A 24,883-nucleotide genomic window follows, 5' to 3' on the forward strand; every position below is an offset into this window, starting at 1 on the left:
TATAGCAGACAGCTATGTTGAGACATAAATAGCTTTTCTCAGCATGTTAGACCTGTAATACATGTTGCTAAGCCAATGACCTTAAATATATAACCATATAAACAATACATGGAAATGATAAAGTGCAAGAAAAGCAAGGGTCTGTAGTGGAAAAGTTAACAGCTTCTGGCAAGTGCGTGCTCATTAAATTGATACAGTAATAATTCTGGCATGTGGTTTTAGTGCTTCAGCTGTGCTACCCACAGCCAGTGCTACCTGTGGTGGTTTTCCCTTTGGGAATGGCCTGTGGGAGCCCCTCAAACATCTGCTGCAGTGAGGGCTGGTTCAGGTGTGTGCTGGTATTATGTTTGGTCATAGGCTGGCGACAGCAATGACAAAACTCTGAGGATCTTGTGACAAACAACTGGGTTTATTGCTCAGTGCACCATTTTATAGGGGGTTCAGAATTCCTGCGCTTGGACAACTGATTGGTTGGGGTCTCTGCACCCCCCCAGCTTGCTGGACAATGCTATGTCTGCATTTAGGATTGAATGGGATTGGCTGGGGGTTCTCTCTTTGGGTTCACATCCATCTTAGCATTGCTCACCTCCAGGGACTTTGGTGCTGTTGAGTTCAGGGACGGATGAAATGACTCCATGTTTCAGAAGGTGAAAAAGAGATCCTTTATTAAGAGGTGGTGTCCTTTTTTAACCAGCATCGCTAAGGTGAAATCTGATTGATCTCAAAGTAAAAACCTTTCACACTATTGGTGGACTATGAATAACACACTCTGAAGGTACATATCTCTAAACAACATGAACAGAAAGAGAGATAATAATTGTTTTCATTCTTCCTCTCTAAGTTTCCCAGGCCTGAAGCCTGGGAGAATTCTCTTTGACTGAACTGAGAATCTCCACAGGACTTGTTTATTTATTTTCTGTAATGAACTGGGCTTAGCCGAATTGGATTTCTGTTTAAGACCAGATTTATGTTTCCAGCTACAGACCACTGGCTGTAGAGTCCCTGTGGTGGAAAGGCCCCTGACAGCCTTTGTGGCGCTTTTCCAGTCAGGTCCTGTGCTCATGCACCTTGAGGATGAGTATTCATCCCTTGCTCTGGGGTGACATGGGAGGGAAGAGAGGGGTCTGAGAGGCTGAGAAGGACAGAAAATCGACTGGTTTGCTGCTGGGTCCCACTGAGAATTCAGACAAAAGCTTAATGATATTCCTGACCTTAATGGGAAATAATTGAACCCATAGTGTGTCCTGTTGAAATGAACACAAGTTTATCCTTTTAAAAATAGATTATCATTATCTTTCTTTATTAGTGACTACTGCCATGTCCCTGGCTTTTCTGGAGCAGTCCCAGGCTCAATGGTTTCCCAACAGCCCTGCAGTTGTGGTAGGCTCTCCACATGTCTGCATATTGCAGTTAGGGTGATGTACAGCTTGAAACACCAGAGATGGAAATTCATAAGCTGAATTATTAGGTTGTTCCTGGTATCACCTGAAGTCAGGAAGAAGCAGGAGGTGGTAGGGCAGCTGAGATTTTGCCAGATTTTGGGACAATACTTTTCGAGTCTGAATGGGTGACACCACTTCCCATGCTGCTGACCTAGTGAAGGACAGGGCTCTTTGCTGTTGCTGCCTGACACCTCAGAAAGAGTTTTCATTGCATTTGGTTAATTACCCTTCCACTGTCCTTCTCAGACTTCCTGGAAGTGATAAATGGGTGAGCTGCTTTGTAGAGGAGAGGTGTTCTTAGTTCCCAGAAGAAGTAAAATATAAACTAACAGCTCTCTAAATTGCCAGATTCTTCATTTGAGGAAAAAATGCTCATTCCCACACACATGCTTAAGGGAAAAAAATAAAAACCATATAAGGACATGCTGGGAATTGGGGAGCTGTTTGTGGTGAATTTCCAGTTAAAATAGATATGACTACACTTTTGAGTTTATTTAAACAAAGGAGGTAATTTAAAAGGAGGTAATTTAAACATTAGTCACCATATTGTGGAAAGCACTGGCCAAAATAATTCAGTGCTTAGTTTTGATTTTTTTAAATCATTACTTAGATTTGATGACAGACTGAAGTCAATGTGAAGCTGAGCCCCTTTTTTAAAGTGTTTTGGAGGACTGACTAGATCTGTGAGTTATTTAGACCCATGCTTTTCTTTAAGATGTCTGTTTTTAAAGGTAGCTTGCTATGTTAAAATTATAAGCACTGATAAAGAAAATCAAATGTGTAAATTATAGTTTATTAGAAAACCAGATATAATTGTTTTATCTTGTCGCTTGCACTTAGCTGTTATGTCAGTACTATTACTTAGCAAGACAGCTTTAGGGAAGGCCTAAAGAAAAGAAAAATGTAGTTTCAGCAAGGCATAACTGATAAAAATTATCTTGATTATTTAGTCGTGCTGAGCTACCACTTGTATCTAGGCTGCTTTATGACTTTTCTAAGACAACTGATGGCAATCTGCCATACAGGATTGTAGGGCATTGGCCATACTTGGTACTGGGGATGCTTTTACCTGTCCAGGCTTTAGCTGGGGGAGTCATGGACAGCTGTGTACAGATGTGCTTTCCTAGTCAGGGCTAGCCATAACATGGGAACTCAAGATTGCTAAACTTTCTGCCTTCCTGGAAGCAAAAAACATGTTTTTAAAAACCTCTGACAGAAGGTAAGTGAGATAAATTCCGTGGTATTTTTTCCTTAGCTTTTTGTTTGGTTTTGGTTTTGCTGTAATAGAATAAAATATTATCTGCCTGCACTTAAATTCTCTTTACAAATGTATTGGTAGGGTTGCCACAGACCACAGGAATGAGACTATGAGGAGTAGTTGTCTTTGGGAGGTCTTAAAAACAACTACACCTTTGTGGGTAGGAATACCAAAGCAGAGGGCAGCTTTTTTCCTTCCTAAAATATCAGCACTGTTTATTTTAACACATAATGATGAAATCACAAACCTTATTTAAATTTAAGAGGAGAGACCTAAATTTGATTTGGCCAACTATCAAGCAGCCAGAAAAGCAAGAACATAACTTTTATTTCTTTTACCTGACCTAGTGCTTCATTGTACCCTGCTGTGCTGGGGGAGGCACACTGGGAGGATGTGAAGTATTCTATAGTGTAAACCAAATGAACACACATTCTATTAATTTATCCCCTTTTAAACTTAGGGAAAGTGTAGCATCTGTTGAGAGTGACTCACAAACTAGCTCTGTTCTAGTGCCCAGCCACCCTCTGGGTGCAGCACCGACATTTCCGCTCTTTGATTGTAATTAACACTATTTGTCATAATTTGGTATGTTCAACTAAATGTAACCTAGCACAATAAACTAGAACAAAGGGAATGACTGATGAAATAAAATGTTGACAGCCATCTCTTAGCAACCACAATGACCAGAGTACAGATTTGAAAACATTGCTGTTTCTTAAGGCAAAAAGGAAAGAAATCTTTTTTTTTTTTTTTTGCAGTGACTGCTACAGATTCCAATTTTCATTGAGTTCTAGTTTGTGATGATTTTGCTGCCTCTGCTTTTCCATGTGTTGGGCTGTGAGCAGGTTTGCCATCTCAAGGCCACAGATGCTTGCCCTGGCAAGATTGCTGAAGTGCTGATGTACCAAGTGATGTTGCCTGGGGCACTGTGTGCTTCTATAAAACCGTGAGAAGCACAGTTGTAAGTTTTTGTATTAATGTATGCAAGGAAACCATTTCTGAAGGTGTGTAAGTTGAAGCAAGATTAAAAATTTTCCTGTTCTTCTGTTGTTGTGAGCCAGAGCAAAATTGGTTAAGAACGAATTATGTCTGTGATGGAGAAGGGGCTTGTGTTTAAGAAAGGAAAGAAATATATTTGGATTGTTCCTTTTTCTGTGCTTTAAATTATGTATATGTTTGTTTTTATTCAGATAACCCCTAGTGAAAGTCATGGCTTGTTATATATGTTAAATGCTTTCTGCTTGTCATCTTTGTTCCACGAGTTGGCTAATTTACAGAAAGAAAATTTATTTAGCTTTCTCCCCCGTCAGTTGAAGTAAAATGAAGCTAACCAACAGAACTGCAGACTACAATGGCAAGACCATGAAAAATTCAGGTTTTCACAAGGAAGATCTGACCAGTGGCTTTTCAGGGATGTAGCATCTGCTGCCAAAACTGTCTCCTGATGATTCACCAGCTAGGGAAAAGGAGTTAGCTTTGAAAATTAGAAGGGCAGGATGTGAGACAGGAAGGGAATCCTTCCTCTCTTCCATCCTTCTGTTAGAAAGGTTTAGTTCAGAACAACAAATAAAGTTCAGAGGAAGTTTTCCATCATTGACTTCATTTGGTGGACTTGGCAGTGTTAGGTTTATGGCTTGGTTTGATCTTAAAGACCTTTTTCAACCTGGATGATTCCATGACTCACTGAAGGTGTTGCAGCTTCTTGTTGTAGTTCTCACAAGAGTTTGAACAATCCTTCTGCTTACAGAAGGTTGAAAACATCAAACACAGCAGCTATATTAGTACTAGAGTTGTGCATTCCCCTTGTTTATAGAAGAGCTCATATAAGCACAGTTACCTTCTTGTGACTTCCCCACTGAGTTCTTCATCTGCTTTTTCAGTTATGGGTACATTACAGTCCCCTGACTAAGGGGGTTTAAATGGGTGGGGGATGATGGGGCTTTAAATGGAGTTCAGCAGAGACAGCTCTGACATGTTCTTTGGATTCTAGGTTCAATGAAGATTTAGAGGTTTAGTGGCTGAGGGTTTGCTGCTGTAATGTTGATTATTGAGATAACAGTGTTGCCATTGATGATAAGTCTTTGGAGGTGGTGTATCAAATTGTACTTACTGCAGAAGCATGAAGAAGTGTAGTTTTAGCTTGAATAATGTGATTTTCCACTTACTGGTAACTATAGAAGGATTCTGTCAAAATGCAAGTGTCTTTTTTTTTTTTAACTGGGTGAAATACTTGGAAAATGAATGCATAATAGGGGAATTTAAAGAATGAATAGTTTTTGCTGGGCCTACTGCTTACAGTCAAGAGTGGACTAATTCATTTTCCTAATAAGGCTGCTCTGGAAGTTGGAATGTTTTGCATTACATTAAATGTCATGAAAGTATTCGTCATAGAGGATTGTCTTGTGGTATGTTTAGACAGCAAATTTGATCATGTTTGGTCAAAATGAACTGTTTACACAAGCTAAATATAGCCGCTTTTTTTTTTCCTCCAATAAAAAAGAAATTACTGAATTTTTCACAGTAGAAGCTGTGCAAAAATTGTGCACTTTCATTTTCAGTAATAGTGTGTCAGTAAGCAATGACTGCAGCTGCTGTTTTTGTTGTTTATAATAATTCTTATGAAGTTTGATACAGTAATCATTTGCCAAGGTCTTTGTGTGAGTTGTTTATAGTAAGCCTAAATACTGAGCTCTTATGTCTTTGCTTTGTTTGTATGTTATTGAAAGTATTGCATAAACTAATATGCTGAACTGCTAGTTCTAAATCATTCAGAAAATACCATGCTTCAAGCCATCCTGCTTTTTCTAGTAAGTAGTAACAGGGCAAGTGTGTCATCTCACTCTGAAAACTTTTATCATCAGTTATTCATACATTCAATGGGACCAAACCTGCATGAAATCCTAATACGTTTAATTGCTAGGTGGCGAGTGAAGTGCTAACAGCGAAGGAATATGCATGATTCTGCAGTTTAATTACTTTTTGGCTGTGCTGTTCAGTGGTATCTATGAAAATATTGTGGGAAATAGCCCTGAAGGAAGGATTTTCTTAAATGTGTGTGTTGGATGTGTTTTGCTTTTCAGCTTGAAATGTGCATTTCCTTTTGTACTGTCTTGTCTAACCACCATGCATTTTTCACATCATGATCTTGGTAGCTCAGTTTGCTGGGTGAGCATTTTCCTTTTACAATATGGGATAAATCACAGATTTTTTAGTCTGATTATGGTCTGAAGTCAACAAGGCCAAGTTAAACTGTTTTCAGTATGTCTGGGGCACACAAATTTATGTCCTTGGTTCAACTGTGTTTGTGGGGAAAATGTTATGTTGTCTGTCTGTTTGAAAGGAACATCGTGAACATTTTGGTTATCAAGATTTTTTTTTCCCACCCTTTTTTTTCTTTTTGTATGATATTTTTGAAGATGAATTTTGAAAAGTATGTCTTCTGATCATCTGGTAATAGTGGCATGAAATCATTTTGGCTCAGTGCTGCGTTGATGACTATAGAGCCAGTGTAATCCATTCCAAACTCAAGTTTTATTATTTTGTAAAAAAGAAAAAGAAATATGTTCCTTTTATGTGACTTAAGCAAAAGTCCAGCATTAGCAAAGAGAAGATTTTTTTCTCAAGTGTGAAATGTGGGAGTTGGCTTGAATAGTTAATATCATTCTAATTCTTCCTATTGGTCCAGCTTGATAGATACATAAAACATTTCAAGTTACTGTATTAAAAATTAACAAGCGTACCTAAGGTAGAGATGGTCTTAAGAAAGAAAGAAATGTTTCCATATGTATTGGCATTATTTTCTCCCTTCTTGTTGCTTTTGTTGCTGCGAATTGACAACTCTGCAATTAGGAGTGATTAATGATGCACCCCGGCACTGTGAGGGGCCAGAGGTCAGGCTTTCACAGGCTGCACACTCTGTGGGAAAGGGGAGAAGGGACCTGTTCCCCAGAGCAGACAAACCCTCTCTCTGTTGAGAATTGCTGTTGAAGTGCACATAATGTGTGTCAGCAGCCATGCACGAGTGGGGAAGGCCAAGTGCAGAACATCATCTTCTCATGCTGTGCGTTTTTTCCTTTATTTTTTCCTTCTTCTTTCCTTTTTTTTTTCTCCCTCCTGTCAGCATGGCACCTGGATTATATATATTTCCCTTTCTTGGAAGGTAGATACTGAGCTTGCATCAGGATTCCTGTTGCTGGGATCTGATGAGGCCTGAGGGCCAAATGAATTTGAGGGAAGGAATAAACATTGTGAACAAAACAGTTAAGGGAAAAAAAAAAGAAGACAGAATGAAAAATTTTAAAAAAGAGTTGTTAAAAGGAGCAAGTGTACCTAATTCAATTGTAGCTGTCCATGTTTTTCTGGTAAAAACTGAAAAGCTGGCTTATGCAATAGAAGAGGTTTTAAAATTGTAGCATCTGTTAGCTGATTTCCAGTTAAATGAACCTTTTTGCCTCCCTAGCAAATTGTCTTTTGGAAATGAGAACTCAGCTGCAGTTTTCCAAAACCTTATTCAGAAAATGTGTCAAAAATCCAATTTTCTATGAGAACAGCATGAAAACACTCAAGCGTACCAGCAGCAATGTTTGCAAACAAAATGTTACTGTATCAGATTTTTTGCTGGATTTTTAATATTTTTTTTATTTTAGTGCATGTGTGTGTATTTCTGCATATAAGTATATGCAAATCTGAAAAAAAACCTCGATTGAATGAGATGCTTTTTACCTGTAACACGTTGCCATTTCAATTTAGATATAACAAAATCTGTCAATTCTTTATCTACTTAATCCTTTCCATTGCCATACTTCCTTTCCTTCCCACCACCCCACAGTAGTCTCAATGTGTCCATTGTTTGGGAGAGATGTTTTTGCCATCTACTATAGAATTGTGGTGACATTAACCTTATTTTTGAAAACCAATGACTGTGTAAAAATTTTCTGTATTATTTAACTCGCCAAGTTCTTTGGGAGGATTTGTGTTATTCTAAAAGGAAGTGTTCTGTTTTAGGCCTGTATTTGGGCTATGCAGTATTTAAAATATAAATACTGATAGATTGATAAATTGATGAGAGCTGTGAAATTATGTGACAGTTTCTTGTGAAAGAATGAAGAACAGAAAGCAGTTTGGAGCTGAAGTCTGAAGTGAAGATATAGAATTATGAATTTATAAATCTAATAGTACTTAATGCTAGATGCTGGACTTCCTAACATTGTATCTGAAATTAATTAGTTCAGTTTTGCCTTTTTGTTGTATTAACAACAGTGTTGTAGATTTAACTTGAATACTTCTTGTTTCCTATAGAGGAAACAAAATTAAATATTTTATGGATGGATGGATGGATGTGGTGAACAGTGAAATGCTTAAACATTAAAAAATATTTTTACAGTTATGTTTGTTTTTTCTTTTCCAGAGTGTCTTCTATACAAAAACCTGATCATTTTCATGTGACAAAGGTATGTTCATCATCAGAACCAGGAGATGTAGCATGTGGCACTAACTGTTACCCATCTGTCAAACCCTCTTGTGGATAAGCACTGGCATTCAGACTTTCAGTATAACGTGCTTGTTTTCCATTGTTACATTGAGAGTATTGCAGCATTTGGATCTTTGATTACTTTTTTCCCCTTCCTAAAAAAAATAGAAAGGGCTGGAAATGATTATCAAAAAGAAAAAAAAAAAGGTGAATAAATGTTATTCTCCAGCTCTTGGAACCTTTTTCTTTAAGATATTGTTGATGTTTTCCCTTTGTACCTAAGAGAGAAACAAGCGGGTAGAATTTTTTTGGCACTGATTTTTAAAATTTTTTGTGAGGATTTGTTTATTTTAATGGACACTGAAATCTTTGAGAGAAGTTTATCCAAATACTAAAATTTCAGAGAACAAGTCCCCTCACTTTCCTTAAAGACCTGGAGAATTACTTGTTCTTGAGTTCTTCTAATTTTTTATTCAACAGTTTCAAAATCCTTTTTCTGATAAAATTGCTGTTTGCAAACTTGAAAATACTTATAAATAGCCTGTACTTGAAAAGCCTCTCCAGTGGACCTAATTAATGTATAGTACATTACTGTTCTGCTGACCATGACCTTAAAGGCCACAGTTTTGGGACACCAATGTTAAAACGTAGTTCCCAGCACAGAACCCCAAGCAAACAAGAAAATCAGGTTTCTTGAGTGTATAATCTGACATGGGTGTGTGGAGACTTTGGGGAGTATCAATGTGCTCTCCTTCTGCTCTAAAAGGTCTTAGCAGTGGATCAGTGTGTGAGCACTTGCACATTCCATTTGTGTATGGGGAACGTGCATATCTCAAATTGGGTTTGAGACATGGAATGTGGATTTTTCTACAAAGCTCTGGTTTTTTCCACATGACTTACCCACTGGGTTTTGCAACAGAGCGGTTTTTCAGTTTCTTGTGAGTTTGATTTGTGGAGTGTCTGTTTTGGATATGGCAAGAGGAGCTAGCATTGTGAAATTCCATATTGATTGTGCATGTTGGGATCTTTCCCTCTCCTGAGATGCACGGCTCAGGTTGTTTTCCCGTACATTTCACGGCTGCACTCTTGGTAAAGCTTGCTTCTGTGCTTCACGCCAGGTGGGTCATCTGCCCCGAGAACAGCTAAAAATCCCTGCTGAGGAATGTGCATGCGTTTGCCGTGGTTTTGTGTGTCTCTGTTTTGTTTTTCATCCCACATAGGCAGAACCTACCGAAGTAGTTAAGCCTGTGCCCATTGCCTCTGCTGTCGCACCCAAAGCCACTGCCACAGCCAGCGTGGCTTTCAATAAGACACCGAGGCCGTTTGGAGCTGTAGCCTCCTCCAAGGTCACCTCCATCCCGTCACCGTCCTCCGCCTTCACGCCGGCGCAGGCTGGAGTGCATGCTAACGCCAAGCCTAACGCTGAGCCCTGGCCGCCTGCGCCGGCCGCTGCTAAACCTGCAGTTCCTGTCCCACGGCAGCACGGCGCCGCCGACGGCGCCCAGGACGCAGCCGAGGGGCCGCGACGAGGAGGCAGAGACAACCAGGGGGAGAGTAAACAGCAAAATGGGTAGGTGGGATTTCGTTTTTTGCTGTGAGGGTCTTTCCTCACAGGAAAAAAGCCGGGCTTGTTTGAGGGCCAAGGAAAACAGCTTGGAGGAGTTGCTTACTCCTCAGAAATTATTTTAAAAGTGATGCGTCAAAGGGCACCAGCAAGACTTATGGTGATGGTTTTTCTCCCGAGTGACATGTCAGTTTATAGAGTGTCACGGCCAAATTGAACAAGGACTGTGGAATGCTTTACATGATGTGTTCTATCACCACGTTCTGGACCTTACAACAAGCCTGGTGTTAATTTCGATGTCCAATCTCACTGTGTATTTTGACACCCAATACAGTGACTGAAAGCAGCAGGCACTCAAAAATGCAAAGCAGTCTGTCAAGAAGGGTCGGTGGGTGCTGTGATAGCGGGAATGAGACGCTCTGGAAGAACAACTGTGACCCTGGCAGAACAAGTAGAAAAATGTCCCAGAAGGGAGGCAAAGAGACAGATCTCACTAATTCTCTACACAACACAGGGGAAGCTTTTAACATGTTTTCTAGGAAGCTGATGGGGTTAAGCGGTTCTTTTGCAGTGCTATAATATAAATACCTCAACTTTAAATTTGACCTTCACCCCAAACAAGCAATGCAGATTTAAAACATGAGTAATTTCCTTATTCAAGTAATTGTTTATGTTGAAGTGGGCATGAGAGACATCAGAACATTTAAGGGACTGTTAGAGACATAAAAGGCTTTATCTCGTGTAGCATCTAGACTAGTAAACAATAGATTAATAAACTAAATTGAGCCCAGCAGCAGTCCTGGGAACTCAGACCTGCAGCAAGGTTTTGCCCAGGGTTTCTTTGGACTCTCCCAGAAATTTCTGGGCAGAGTTTGGGAGCTGTAGCGCCTCAGAGACTGGTTCCCAGTGCCTGCTGTGCTTGGGGGAGAGGAGGAGGCTGGGCATGAGCAGTCCCATGCCAGTTGGCCTCTGTGACCGGCAGTTGAATTAAGTAATAAAAAGGGCAGGATTGGAGCTGTAGGTTTCTCTTCAGTTTTAAGAATGTGAAACCTGGGCTTAAAAGCTAAAAGCTGTTGTTACTATTTCCCATTGCACAAAAGAAAGGGACTGGAAGAATAAGCCTTGTGCCTCTCTTCTCTGATATTCTCTTAGTGTAGAAAGTATATGAAGAACCCTACAGAGACGTAAGCATCCATGCCAACTAAAATACTGACTGAATTGCAGTTTCAGATGAGTTTCTTATGGGATAAAAAAACCCTACTTCTTCAGGTACTTATTCCCTTTATGTTGTAGTATGAATATTTTCCATGTGTTGGACTCATAATGCAGCCCCTGTGCATTTTATATTGCACTGTAGCCATGGTGACTTAGAGCCCTTTCTTAAACATATGATGGCAGGAATCCACTCTGCAAAAATGGGTTGAAACTGTGAGATCCCAAGGACTTGCTCACTGCTGGTGCAGCTGTTGAATACACTTGGCAAACCCTCTCTTATCTTTCCAGGAATACTGTTTTAGCAAATAACTGTGTAAGGAGTATTCAAATGCAGCAATTAGTACTGAAAAAGAGGAACAATAGCAACAAAATTAAGTCTCCTGGAAGGAAGTGCTGCAGGCACAGAGTAAGCACTTTACAATCAAGATGGGATGACTGGGTGAGCACCGCTATGTGCCCTACCTTACTTACAGGATGAATAATACCATCAAAGAGGATGAATAATCACAGCTGAGAGGTGAGGAAATCTCTCTCTCACTGTCAGCCTCGTGGATCTAGTTTAGAAAAGTTTGAAAACATTTCAGATTTGTAAAAACCGACTTTATACTGCAGTCCTTCTTACAATATGGTGTTTGGGCTAAGTGTCCTGCAGTCCTAAGGCACAAACCAAAAACGAGTGGACAAACCCACTAAGGAGGTTTTATTGGTCTGCTGCTACACTACTTAATTTTATCTAGAAAAGTTAAGTTTCTGCAATGATGCTTGAGTATCTCCCAACTGAAAATTGTATCAATTACATGTATAAAATATCACAAACATTGAAGTTTGGAATAATTAATCAGTCTGAAATGAATTCCATTTTGTTTCTGTGGCTTGTATGATTCATTTTCTCAAAACATGCAAAAAAACCCAACTTGTACATTGTTCATAGATGGCATTGCTTAGCAAATGCAGTTCTTTAGAATGCACCTTGTTATACTCACAATTTCCTCCCTTCCTCTTGGCTTCCCTCGAAAAACATTCAGGATATAAACTATTTGACTTCAGGATGGGAAAGGAAGTTTAATTTCCCTTGTTTAGTTCTGCCTTAGAAAGCGAGCAATTTGCCTTCACTAGCCTATGTGCATTTGCACTTTTATCAAGACCTTTTTGCCTGCTCTTGCATGAAGATGTGCCTGCTGCTTAAAACAGGTAAGATGTCCACAGACTTCACTCAGTTAAAGTTCAGCTGGACTAAGATTTTCTCTTATAGGTTCTCTTATGTTTTTAAGTTTGACTTATGTGATACATGGCTTTACCAGAGCTTGGATTTGGAAACTCCTGTACTATTTTAAGAAGCAAAGAATTAATTAATGCATCAAATACTTTTTTTTCCCTTGCAGATAGCAGCAGCGACAAAGTTAGTATCAACAGCACTGGACTTGAATTATGTTTATTTTTCCTATTGGAATAACCAGCATGTATTCTGGTTTTGCAAAATTTCAGCTCTTACAGAGCTGCATATTTAAATTTTGCAAACAGCTTCAGCTTTTCTCAGTGTAATACATTATCTTATCTGCATTGGACATGATGTGACTTTGCTCTCCACTGTGCTACATTTTGCAGCTCATTTTTATTCTACAAAACATTCGTGTGGTGTTTGTGTGTACTGATAAATTCTTGGTGCAACTCTGGTTCATTGGTGTTGGTAATACAACTAGTACATGATGAAATACAGTATAAAGATAAAATTGCTTTGAGAACTGTGGAATGAAGGGCTGGATTCTGAATTGATACAGGAAAAGAAAACTGACGTCCATATACTCTGATTTGTGCATATTAGGATGATAAATCATTGAGGTTTTATTGGCTTCTCTCTTCTCTCCTTGCCTCAAGGCTGAGGTAAGGGAGAGCCTGTCTCCGTGAGGTTTCCTTTGTCTCTGGCACCACCTTGTTGCCTCAGTGAGTCATTACCAGTAGACTCTTAAGCCTTACAAAGGAGACCACCAGGACCAGAGAAGTCAGCAGGATTTTTTTCTTTATACCACTTTGTTATATAATAAATACGAAAGACTGCTTATTTCACTGGGGTACTTGCTAGAATTCAGTAAACTGCACATAAACCATAAAGTTTTCATGTATTTCCACACCTTTAATTATTGCTTTAACTTTCTCATTTCATTTTTGCTATTAACTGTTTAAGATGCTTTACTCCATTTTTCTCTGTTCTCCATCCTGAAATTGCCGCTGCCTTTATTTCTATACCTCTTTCTCTATTATCAACTTTGGTATGTGATACATGTCTTCACTAATGTTGTGTGTCAAGAAATTAAATCTTTTGATTTAATTTTGTACTGTACCTTTCACATTCTTTCAAGTATTAAATATTTTTAAAGCTTAAGTTTTTACTAATGCATTCTATTTAATGGGCCTGATTCTTACTTGTTAACAGTTAACATAATTCCTCACTCATTTTCCACCTTTCTTCCCCAGAATTACTTTGAACCATTAAAGTACAGTGAGGAGGTAGTGTCAAAAATAAAAGTGACTTCTGAAGTTTTGTTGGTTTTATTACAAATTTTATGTCCTAGGAGCTAGTTTTTCATAGTTTTCCTCCTGTAAATTGTGTAAAAAATAAATGTACACTTAGCAGGTCTTAGAGATTAATACTTTGGAATAACAAATGTAGAACTTAGGAGTAATTTATGTAGTTTGAGTCTTCTGTTCCCTTTTCCCAAATTTCCCGAATTGACACATTCTTTGCATCGCTTAATGGAATCACAGCTTTTAGATCCCTGTACTCTTTAAAGTCATGCTAGTCTAAGGATTGAGAATAGTCTTGATAATAATGATAAGTCTGTAGGTTACTGTAGGGAAAGTTTCCAGGTGGAGCAATCACCCCACTGCTTTTCTTTCAAAGAGGATAGCTCCTCATTATGCCTGAGAACATGGCCATGTATGCTTTCAGATGGCTGGTTCTGACCTAGGCTTTGCCAAGTGCAAACCACATGGGGTGTGCTGGTGGTCCTTGCACGTGCACACATCTGTGCTGTGCCCCTCAGGAGCTAAAGGGAGAATTTGTCAAGGGGCACCTGATCTGACCTGAATCTGCTTTAACAAAACAAATTTCCCTCTCATCACTATAGGGAAATCACCATGAGTTTAATTAAAGTATGTGAGTTCTGTGCAGTGGTTTTAGTAGTAGAAGTAGAATATGGCTATTATTTGGATTTTAGTGCCCTTTCTCGCAAAACTAATTAGAATAATTAGCTACATTTCTGTTTCATTTCAGCTTTCTGACTTTTTCTTCTTTTCTTTTTTTTCCTTTTCCTGTTCACGCTGGGGAAACTTTCTCTTGCTGTCTTACTCTGTCGCCTCCAAGGAAAAACCCACCCAAACGGTAAAAGTCTAAACGTGTAGATGTCTTGATAATGCTGTCTTTTACTGTTTCGAGTGTTCTGTCAGTGAAACAAGGAGAAATATTTCAGAGGGTTAGAGTAATTATAAAAGGCACGTTTGGTTCAGAAAACTGCATCTGTGTTTAGCTGGGCTTCAGCTGCTGCCCTTCTGCACGGCCCCGTGCCTTTGTAGCTGGTGTGAGGCGAGGTGCTGTGTGCAGCCTGGTACTCACCGCCGTGTCTGTCCCCGGCACAGCCCCCCGCGGAAGCACATCGTGGACACCTACACGGAGTTCTACCACACGCCCACGCACAGCGACGCCAGCAAGAAGCGGCTGATCGAGGACACCGAGGACTGGCACCCGCGCACCGGCACCACGCAGAGCCGCTCCTTCCGCATCCTCGCCCAGATCACCGGCACGGATCACAGTGAGTGCCCCGGGGCGCCTGGAGCAATGGGCCATTCCCCTGCACACACTGCGTTTTTAAAGCTGGGGCTCAGGGGAGATAGAGAAAGGGAAATATTATTCTAAAATATTTCCCTCTAAATGTTACTCTGAAATAGATAATAAAGTTAAACCCTTCTGTTACTAAGTAGTTCAGGCTATATGCATTGCTGGGCATTATTCTGGATTGAGCTGAATTAACACATTCTAGATAAATCCTAAAATTTCCATTTCTACTCCCAAAGATATTGAAAGATTCATATTTGTTATTTCTTTTCCCCCTGTATCACCAAAATGGTGACATTCCTGATGAAATTTAGTGCTTCAGAAAAATTAGGTGTTTTCTGGCACGTGGGAAGTCTTTGTCAGTCATGCAAAAGTATGTGATTTGCAATGATGTAACCAATCAGAAACATAAATCCGTAGGTCCTCAGTTTATTCCCTGGTTATGTTTCCACCCTCTACTTATGCTATGGTGTGATTACATATATTGATGGAGTGGAACCAGTGATGAGGTGAAGGTCATTCCCAGTCATATAATTTTATGCTAAAACTTCAATTTCATGCTATGCTGTCAGCCATAAGTCACTGGCTGAGATTTGTGTTTTTGTGTGAAGACCACCGAAGTGCTGTCAGGGGCTTTGAGCTCTCATTCTTCAGATTTTCTGAGCTAGAGCTGCAATAATGAAGGCATTGAGGAAATTGGACCTCCTCTCCAGGGGGAGATTTGATTAAATCAGCTATTTCTAGAAGCCAGTGATAACATTTCCCAAAATAAGGGTTATTGTCTGTTTGTGATAAATATTCTGACTTTGGGCTTGATTGTTCTGTGGTCCTGTGTTCAGTTCCCTTCATCAGTCCTTGTAAGGGCAGAGTATAGGGCCTGAACATCAAATAACATGTTATCCAGTAAAGATGAATTTATCATGTTGACAAATGCTGTAAGAAAATTACTGCAACTAGATTTGCCAACCTTAAAATCAGGACTGGGAATTTTGCATTATCCCTTGTGTAGACCTCTAGAACCTTGGTGGGAAATAGCCTGGCTGCAAACAGACGCTTGGATTATCACCTGATATCAACCCACTGGATGTTCATCCGAAAGAAATACCTCTTAACTTCCATTCATCTTCACCTTCTCAAATCACCTTTCTCAATGCCAGCATGGGGAGTGGGCCAGGGGGAAGGACAGAAATCAGCAGAGCCACTTTTCAGCAATCCTACTAGCAAAGGGGCTCTTGAAGTTCATGGACATAACTCCTGTCCATTGGGGCAGATTTAGAATCAAAGATTCCTAACGAGCCTTGTTGTAATTTGCTGCTGTAGTGAATGCATTGGCACAGCAGAGAATGTCAGTGTTGTGGTACGGTGTCTTTAGTGCCCTAGAAAATAAAAATTTCTGTTTCATTTCAGTGAAAGAACCAGAAAATGAAGCTGGGAAGAAGACTAAGTGAGTTTACATTTTTATTACTTTAATACATTGCATGTTTGAATTCTTAACTTGTAATGTTTGGTGCACTTGTGTGACATCTGGGTGTTTTTAAAATGTTCCTCCCCTTTTTGCCTTTTACTTCAGCATGTCTAAATCAAGATCTTTTTCTCCGTAGACAAACCTTTGTAAAAGCTGTTGGTACAGTCCAGTAGTAATGTTTGTGCAGGAGTTTGTGTAGAGATTTTCTGTAAACTTGAACCGGTTTGGTTGCCTGTACGAGGTCAGTTTGTGTTTTCCTTTTGCAAGTCTCATCGTGCATTTTTGATTTTGAGTGTGGATCTGATTGCAAGGCATAGCTGGGAGGTATTGCTGTTCTGGCTGCAAGTGAGGGTCAGCTGTCTCCTTGCTTTGGGATAAGCAGTGTTCAAAAGGAGCACCAACCTTTGGCTAAATCTAAAGGTTCTTGAAGTCAGTGAGACTTTCTTCACTGGCTTTGACTAACACTGGATCCAGCTTTTTGACAGAGAGGAAGACAATGTGATAGAAGTAGTGCATGGAGTTTGCATGCTCACTTGTGAAACTGCTTAAGACAAACTTTCTTTCTTTCTTATTTTTCTTCTATACTTCTTTCCACAGGGAAAAGGTTCCCATCCACGTCCTTAGCCCCAAATATACAAAATTACGTGACTGGCACCATGAAGTCTCAGCACGTGTTCTTAATGTCCAGTGATTTTACCCAAGTTGCAAAAGCAAAATAAAAACACTTCCTTCCTTTCTTCTTTTCCATCTGCTTTGCAAAAAAAAAAAAAAAAAAAAAGAAAAAAAATGAAAAAAGAAAACATGTTTCAGTAGCCTTTCTGCGAGAGAAATTCTAGCCTTTTCTATACTTTTCTAACACTTTCCTACTGATGTGTAAAAAGTGAGATGAAATGTTTTTGTGCTAATCATTAGTTGATAAAAAAATACATATTTAAAACTTAACAACTTGGGTGTCTGAATCTCCCAGTGTGGGGGAGGAGATGGCTGTTTCAGTTCTTTTTTCTGACTGAAAGAAGTCATTTGCATTGCTGAGTTTGAGTTACTGTAGGCTGTTAGAAAGCAGAAAATTTTGATCAAATGAATAAGAAATTGTGTTACCTTGATTCTGGGGCTGGGGGAAGAAGATGAAGAGGGGATTGTATGCACCTATTTCAAATAATCGTACTTACCAGCAAAAATTATCTTGGATTTCATTAGATTTTCAGCAGGTCAGTTTTAGAGTGGTTGTAAATGTTTTACAAAGTGCAGCAAGAAGACAGACTGCTTTTAAGCAAAGAAAAGAAAAATTAAAAAAATATTTTCCAATGTTTTGAATTGAAGTGAAAGCTCAATATAAAGATTCTGCTGCTTAGGCTAGTAATATGTTCATGTTTTGGAAAACTTATAAAACAATAATTGAGCAGAATGTTGCTGTGTAAGAGCTTCAACACATCTTCTAGCAGGGGCAAGATTAGACAGTAGTATTTATTTATTTACAGAGTGAAGCTTATGGGCTTTCTTGTGTTTATGAAAGCTTCACAGCTCTGTGGTTCTCATGTAAAATAATGTATTATAGTAGCTACACATCCATTAATTTATGCATTTTGAAGCTTGGAGAGTATTTTAATAAAAGTTGCTTTTATCTTAGCACTGTCTGTTTTTTTTTTTTTAGTCTCTTGGACTCCTTGAATATTCTTTTCTTGCATGGGGCTGACATTTCATGGCACCTTCACAGCCTGTAGGGAGAGAAACAATTAAATCCCTGATGCATAGTAGAAACATTCTGAATTGTTTAAAACTATCCTAGTATTTTACTTCCTGATCATCTTAAAAATGGGGGTACGTGTTTGTGTTGTTGGAATTGACATGAGATTTGCAGGAATCAATAAAATGGTTGACCCTTAGGGGAGTAAGAATTATATGAAGTAAAGCTCGCTGACAACTTTTGCAGTGCTTGTTGAACCAGATAACATTTGAGACCTCCAACAAAGGTGATTGTGAAGTACAGGTAAAAGCCCAGTTTCTCACAACTGCTCAGTGAGAACCATTGCAGTTGGTTTGGGATTCTGCAGCTGACCTACATGCTCCTCTGATGGAATTGGTCCTGTGAACAGATGCGTCTGCAGCAGACTTGGCAGGGTTGTTTCTCTTTCCTTGCACAATGTCAGAATTTGAGAGGACCTTTGGAACCATTTTAAGTTTGATTTTCCTTTTCAGATGGTTTATGCTGCTATACAGTACAGCAGTAGCTTATGGTATTTGTCATTTTGTCTTTAGGAAAAGACAAACAGAAAATGGAGACTTCAGGTAATAGATAAGTTATCTAGCACTAACAGTCACCAATGTGGATGCCTAACACTGCACAGATTTGCTCTGGTAATGATAGCCCAAGGGATGTCACCTATTGCACACTTTTTAGGTTAACTCCTTAAAGGACAGTAAGGGAAATCATTCACTTCAATAGTTTCACAAAAGAGTGTTTGGATGAGAAATGCCAATCAGTTTAATTTCCATGCCCATCCATCACGTAACTTGGCAGTGAGTACTGTGTTACTAAACCCAAGTGTGTTACTGAGTGCACATACACCACAGTATAATAATTTGATTATTGAGTACTGCACATTAAACTGGGAATGTGAAGTAGTGTATTTAAATTGTTCTGCTGGGCTTATATAATCTCTTTATGAACAGAACGAAATGTGAGCATTTCAGAGACCATCAATGTAAAGAAAACTGTGAAATGTTGGAAAGGTTGTCACTTAGATTCTCTGTAAAGGTTTCTTTTTAAGGGCAAAATGGTTTGACCTTCAGGTATTTTTATGTTCTGGAGATGTCCCTAGGTAATGGGAATATTTTCATATTGTTATTAAACTTACCATTATGTTTCTCTATCTTACCAGCTCGTACTCTTTTGAAGGGTGAGTTGCTGTAGTGAGAAAAAGAATAAACACTCTCTAAATAATCAAAATAATAGAAGCCTCTGTTTTGAGTAAACATAGTCATAGAGTCTGTCTTTCAAGGATATGAAAGTAGTTTGAGAGAGACAGCCAAATTATTAGTTTTCTATAAATTCATTGTAAAAACACCACTATTTCCAGAAGTGGTTTATGGATGCATGAAATTAATTTAATTTATTGCTTGAAAGATGTCATCTCTTCTCCCAGTATCCCCATTGCACAGATCTTATTGGCATTCAATTTTGGATGTTTTCTTACTGTTCTCAAAAATGGACCACTTTTTCATTTGTATCTGACAAACATGCCCTGTTTCATGTCTGATTCCCAGCATATGTCTGATCTTTGAAAACATATTATGAGTGTTTTTTATATAAATGAATGAGCTTTAGAGATCTCCTAGAAATATCAATGTGACAATGAAATGGAAACTTCTCTTTCATCAGAGATCTTCAGTAAAATATCCAAATTTAATAATATTCAACTTTTCAGGCAGGCATTGTCCAAGACAGATGTTCTGTGTGGTTTTTACTATTGTTTATTTCTAAGCTGCAACCCACTAGGGATTTTTGTTTGGATAAAATAGATTTTTCTCTGCAGCAGCTGGAAAGATAGGATATAGAAAGAGAAAGCCCTCACTGAAATGTATAGATTGCAGCTTTTAAATCAGTTACTTAAAACTTAGGCAGGTGTCTAGCCTTAGTATAAAGTTTATGTGGTTTAGATTATTTCTATTTCTGCAGTACCCTATTTCCAAGGTGTTTGTTTTAAATGTTCACTTTTAACCATCTCCTTTTGAGCAACCAGCTCTGGATTTGGTTTTAGCCTTAAATTGTAAAGTCAGTTCATTGTCCTCAGTGAAGGTTTTCCAGATTTGTAGTTTAGTTGATCCACAGTGACTGGAAAATATTTGTCCTACTCTCAGTCAGTCTTGAAACAATCTGTCATAAAATCATGTATTTACTTTTCTCTCCCCTATGTCATAAATATATGTAAAGCCTACCTGCAGACCTACCTGATGGAGCGGGAACCCAGGATACCTGTATTAATATAGATAAAAAATCCGTAGTTACCCCGACTTTGGAGAGGCCACCTGCACCAGAATTTCCATCCACACCTTTACCACCTTTGAGGTCTGCTCCCTGGTCATTTTTAAATCTGTTCCATAATTTTCAACTGAAGGGTCCCTATTCTAATAAGATACTTAATTCTGCATACTAACATAAGAAAAAAAAAGGCAGAAATGACTGCCCCTGTGGCTAATTTAGTCTGCTCAAAACATATTGTTGTGATTGCTCTCTACCTTGTAGTTTACCTTTTTTGTGCGTTTTACAGTCTGGCAGGTGCTTTTCTTCAAGCAGTTCTTTAAGAGAACATTTTTTTAGATTATTTTTTTCCTATAACAACTGAATCACAGAAAGGATATGAAAAATACTGAGAAATACATAGTGTAATGTTCACAAAACTAACCCCTCCACAAAGTTGTAGCAAAAAGCATACAAAGCTTTGGTGTGAATCCCACTAGTGCTTGTGTCACTTTCAGTATGTTCTAAAGCTGTTTTCTATCATATAATATTATCCCAAATTAATGTGTTCCAGCTTTGTAAGTGTCCAATACTACTTGGCCTTCTGAGTTTTAAAGCAGCAAGGACTCTCTCAGCCTTCACTGGAAGTGTGATACTTCTTATGTGTGATACTCCAAAATGATGTGTTTTGCATCATTTTTAACTGCTCAATTGTATTTTACTATCAGTTTCATGGTCTTTTTGGAGGTTTTTTGGGGTTTGGGTTCTTTTTTTCTTCTCAGTTTACTAACACTTTCATGCACAGTGTTTCCTCTTCTGCATATTATTTTAATGTGGATTAAAAATCTCTTTCTCTGTGTGTCTTCACTTGGGTGTTTTTTACTGTGAATGGAGTGAAAACAGTGCTAGACCAGAACCTGCAGCTGCTCTTTTGCTGATAGCAGATTCCTGCCCTGGCAGTGTCCCCTCTCCCAGACTTTCTGAACATATTGCTGCTCCTGCGAGGTAAATCATTCACAGGGGTTTTGATTCAGTTTACAATCTATCCTCTTCTAGCCTGGGTTTGTCTGCCTTGAAGGAGAGAGGGTTGTTTGTCATTCGCTTAGAATAAACTTCATTAAGCCGCTGTGACTAGGAATTTTCCTGGAAATGGTAGTAGGGGGAGGGAGAAAAATTAAAAACAAGGGAATGCATGAACAGTCTTGTGGATACTAATTAAAACAAGATGCAATATTTAGGGTGTGTATGCTATCAGTGGGTGTCCACCATATAACTTGGAGTAACTTTTTAATGGTCTCAACAAGCCAAAAGTGAATATGGATTTAGAAATATAAAAGTAATTTTCTAAAATGTGGGTTATTTAATTTATAACACACTGTTGTGCTGTGATGCAGTCACAGAACACTAGGAGATTATCTGGCAAATTTCCTGTCACTGGCCCTGGATAGTTTTACTGGCACTTACCTTGGCAAATTGCTGGTGCTTTGGAGGTAATTTGTGAGTACTAGACAGGAACAGTAATTTTAGGTAGAAGAGAGCAACAGTACTTTGGAGGGTGATTGATTGTTACTGTTACTGAAGGTCAATAACATTTTCTCATGGTTTATCTTACATTGTGCCAGAGTTTTTGAGTTCCAGGTAGCATGCACAAGCACAAAGTCATAGCACGAAACAAAGCTGTTTCTGTAAAAATGAGAATTAAATGAACAGTGCCTGGTCCTGCCAGGCCTTAGACAGACATTCATGGGATACACTGTTGCCTACACCTGTGTGGGCTTTCTGCTGTTGGAAAATTGATAATAAGACTTGAAACTGACCAGTTTTAAACCTTTAAAGTAGCGTTCTCAACTTATTGAGAGAAGAGGAAATCTGACAACCAAATAGAAGTCTATTATGTTGTCTTTTGAGGACATTTTTGTTGTGCGGGAGAAGCAGGTATGTTCATGAGCTAACATGAGCTTAGGATGAGATGGAGGCTGTTGGGCTGGTGGGTTCTTTTATGGTGACATTTGGCTTGAGCCAATACAGTAAAAAAGATTTGATTGTGATGTTCTCAGCAGCAAATTCTCTTAGATTAACACAGGTGAAAAATACACACAGAAGATGTATGACAAGACTCCTGGTGATTTTATTTTTTAAGCAGAAAACCTGGGATGAAAAAGGCACTGAAAAAAGTACTGCTTCAGTAATGGATTTTCATGTCTACCAGTGAAACTTCAGTATGATTACACCTACTTGCCCCATCCATGGATGTGTGCAAGGCCAGGTTGGATGGAGCTCTGGGCAAAGTCTAGTGAAAGCTGTCCCTGCCCACAGCAGGAAGGTTGGAAGTAGCTGACCTTTAAGGTCCCTTCCAATCCAGACTATTTTATGATTCTGCTGAGCTGTAGATGCCTTGCAGATACCACTGCAGCTGCTGTGTTTTGAGTACCAAGGAGTCATGTCTAAATCCTAGCTCTGCATCTGAATCCAGGCAAAAGAAATTTAAATCTAATCTTACTCAAGACCTATATCTCTAAATGTTGTTATTTGGCAAAATTAACCTAGCAAGAGAGCAACTTTAAAATGTGAAATCTGAAAAGCAGCTATGTTCTAACTATTTGTTCAGGATGAGCGCCAAAGTACTTTTATAAATAAAAAAGTAGATGGTAAGAATTTTCTGCTCAAGAAGGGCAGAAATTGGAGCAGCTTCTGCAGAGCTGTTGAAAGAAGATGTAGCATTGAGTGTGGGAAGGAGAACAATTTGATGATGGTTATTTGATGCAGCTGTGTAGTCTGAATTCTCCCCTGAACTGAGAGGTCATCAGTGTAGCAGTTACAGTTGATATTTATATTTTGTTACTGAGCAGATGCTGCTGCTTTAATAATGCTCTTTTGAGTGGAAAATACAGCAAATCTGGTCTTCAAATCCCTTTTTTAGTAAAATGGTAGCTATTGGAAAGCTGCATGGAGCAATTCAAGAATGCCATGTCAGGCTTTTAGTAAAGCAAAATTGGGCCATCCAAGGGTGAGTAGACTTGCTCTTGCTACTGAAGCCTTGAATTTGTTGACAAGGACTTGCCTAGGCCCCTATTTTCCGAATGGGCTCCATCTTTTCTTGGCTGAAGCTCTGTAAATTTTATCAGCCACTACTTAACCACCAAGAAGGAGAAAGCTTGCTGTGAAATGTATGGAGGATCTGGATTTGATTTCTAGATTAAAGTTAAGTGAGCTGCTTATAAGGTAGACCTCATAATGGTTTTTTATTGTAGTTTTAGCTCTTTATTGAAAGTCTTAAATAGTTGTATGTCTGTATAACCAACTACTGAAGTTATAGTGTATTATTTATTAGTCTTTTTCATGTATGTGATGTCGTCCTGTAAGTTTAACAGTAAAATAACAGTAAAATACTTAAGAGCAATGACAGCGTTTCCAGAAAGTTCCAAAAAGTCATCTCAAGAAGTAATCCTGGGAGCATTAGACCATGTAAACCACAGAATTTGGCACTTCCAGAGAAAGTATATACCTAATATTAAACAGATGTGATGCCAGCAGGTCTTTAGATTGTATTTTATAGACATGCCTTTTGCAGTCATGCAGATCTACTTTTATATTTTCTTTCAATGGAATTATTCCTGATATAAATACAAAGGCTTAGTAATATGTAATAATAGGTATTAGTCCTGATTTTTGTTGTGCACTTTCTCATAAGGAGACAGCCAGGAACATTCTCTGCAGAAATTGTAGTTTGGGAGAAGAGGAGGTCTCAGGCTGACTGTACTAAAGCTGTCAAGAGTTTTTATGGCTGTTTCGGTGTGATGACAAGCAAGAGGAAGCAAAATACAGGGGAGAAATATTGCTCTCTTGTGGTGAATCTACTTGTCCTTCTTCTTTCTATTATTACATAGAATTTTTGTTTGAGAACCTTTTGTAAGTCTTAGGCAAGTGCACACCTCATCTTCCCTTCAGTTGTTCAGGTTTTAAATTCCAGCAGCCAAGTAGCCTCTGTGTCTGAAGTGTCTTTTCCTGACACTAGGTAGTTTCTTGCATACTGATTGTGCTCTTGTTCAAGTTATCATCTTTTAAGTAACTACCCAAATAGTTTGGGTTTGTGGTTAAACAAGTGCTCAAGCTTTAGCTGTAAAAATGCCTCCAAAAATTGTTTTCATCATGGTGTGATTCCCAGGGCATGAGTATTTGGTTCCTACAGAATGTGCAAGAATTACAGATGCAAGAATACCAGCTAGAAAGAGTTGGCCATTGCTATTATGTATTTTTAATCAAATGAGAAGTTTCTTCTCTGTATATTGTCTCATTATAATTACTCACGAAATTAACATCAACTAGGAAGATAACCGCGCCTGCTCCAGATGCAGCAAGCTCTCTGCCGGCGGACGAAGCACCTGCTGTCCCCAGGATGTGTGCAGTGGCCACACAGACCACCGAGTTCCCGCTGCCTGCTGACCCCGCTGGGGGGCTACCTTCTCCAGCCCTGCCTGTGGGAGCAGCCCTCGGGCTGCCTCCTGCCCCTGCCAGGTACATCCGTGCCGGCTGTGGGAGAAAGGTGCAGTCAGAAACTGCAGTTTTACACACAATGAATCACAGAGTGCTTTGGTTTGCAAGGGACCTTAAGGATCATTTAATTCAAATGCTCCTGTCATGGGCAGGGACACTTCCCACTAGACCAGATTGCTTGGGGCCCC

At 39.1% G+C, this 24,883-nt stretch overlaps 1 protein-coding gene across 13 annotated transcripts in view; it reads left to right on the forward strand.

Moving 5' to 3' along the window:
* Positions 1–24,883, forward strand: part of PDLIM5 (PDZ and LIM domain 5) — a 126,232-nt gene that overhangs the window by 61,871 nt on the left and 39,478 nt on the right. For 4 of the 13 annotated variants that reach the window (XM_026791998.2, XM_074540930.1, XM_074540928.1 and 1 more), the window contains exons 4-12: positions 8,108–8,150; positions 9,391–9,740; positions 14,311–14,328; positions 14,583–14,755; positions 16,186–16,222; positions 18,500–18,529; positions 20,175–20,309; positions 21,096–21,206; positions 24,528–24,716. In XM_026791998.2, the coding sequence (XP_026647799.2) occupies positions 8,108–8,150; positions 9,391–9,740; positions 14,311–14,328; positions 14,583–14,755; positions 16,186–16,222; positions 18,500–18,529; positions 20,175–20,309; positions 21,096–21,206; positions 24,528–24,716 (1,086 nt within the window). Of the gene's footprint in view, positions 1–8,107; positions 8,151–9,390; positions 9,741–12,331; positions 12,349–14,310; positions 14,329–14,582; positions 14,756–16,185; positions 16,223–16,840; positions 17,870–18,499; positions 18,530–20,174; positions 20,310–21,095; positions 21,207–24,527; positions 24,717–24,883 lie in introns of those variants that run through there. The other 9 variants (XM_074540933.1, XM_074540931.1, XM_074540932.1 and 6 more) reach the window with 9 other exon arrangements.

This window comes from Zonotrichia albicollis, chromosome 5, assembly GCF_047830755.1.
Source record: "Zonotrichia albicollis isolate bZonAlb1 chromosome 5, bZonAlb1.hap1, whole genome shotgun sequence".
In the NCBI taxonomy this organism is placed as follows: Eukaryota; Metazoa; Chordata; class Aves; order Passeriformes; family Passerellidae; genus Zonotrichia; species Zonotrichia albicollis.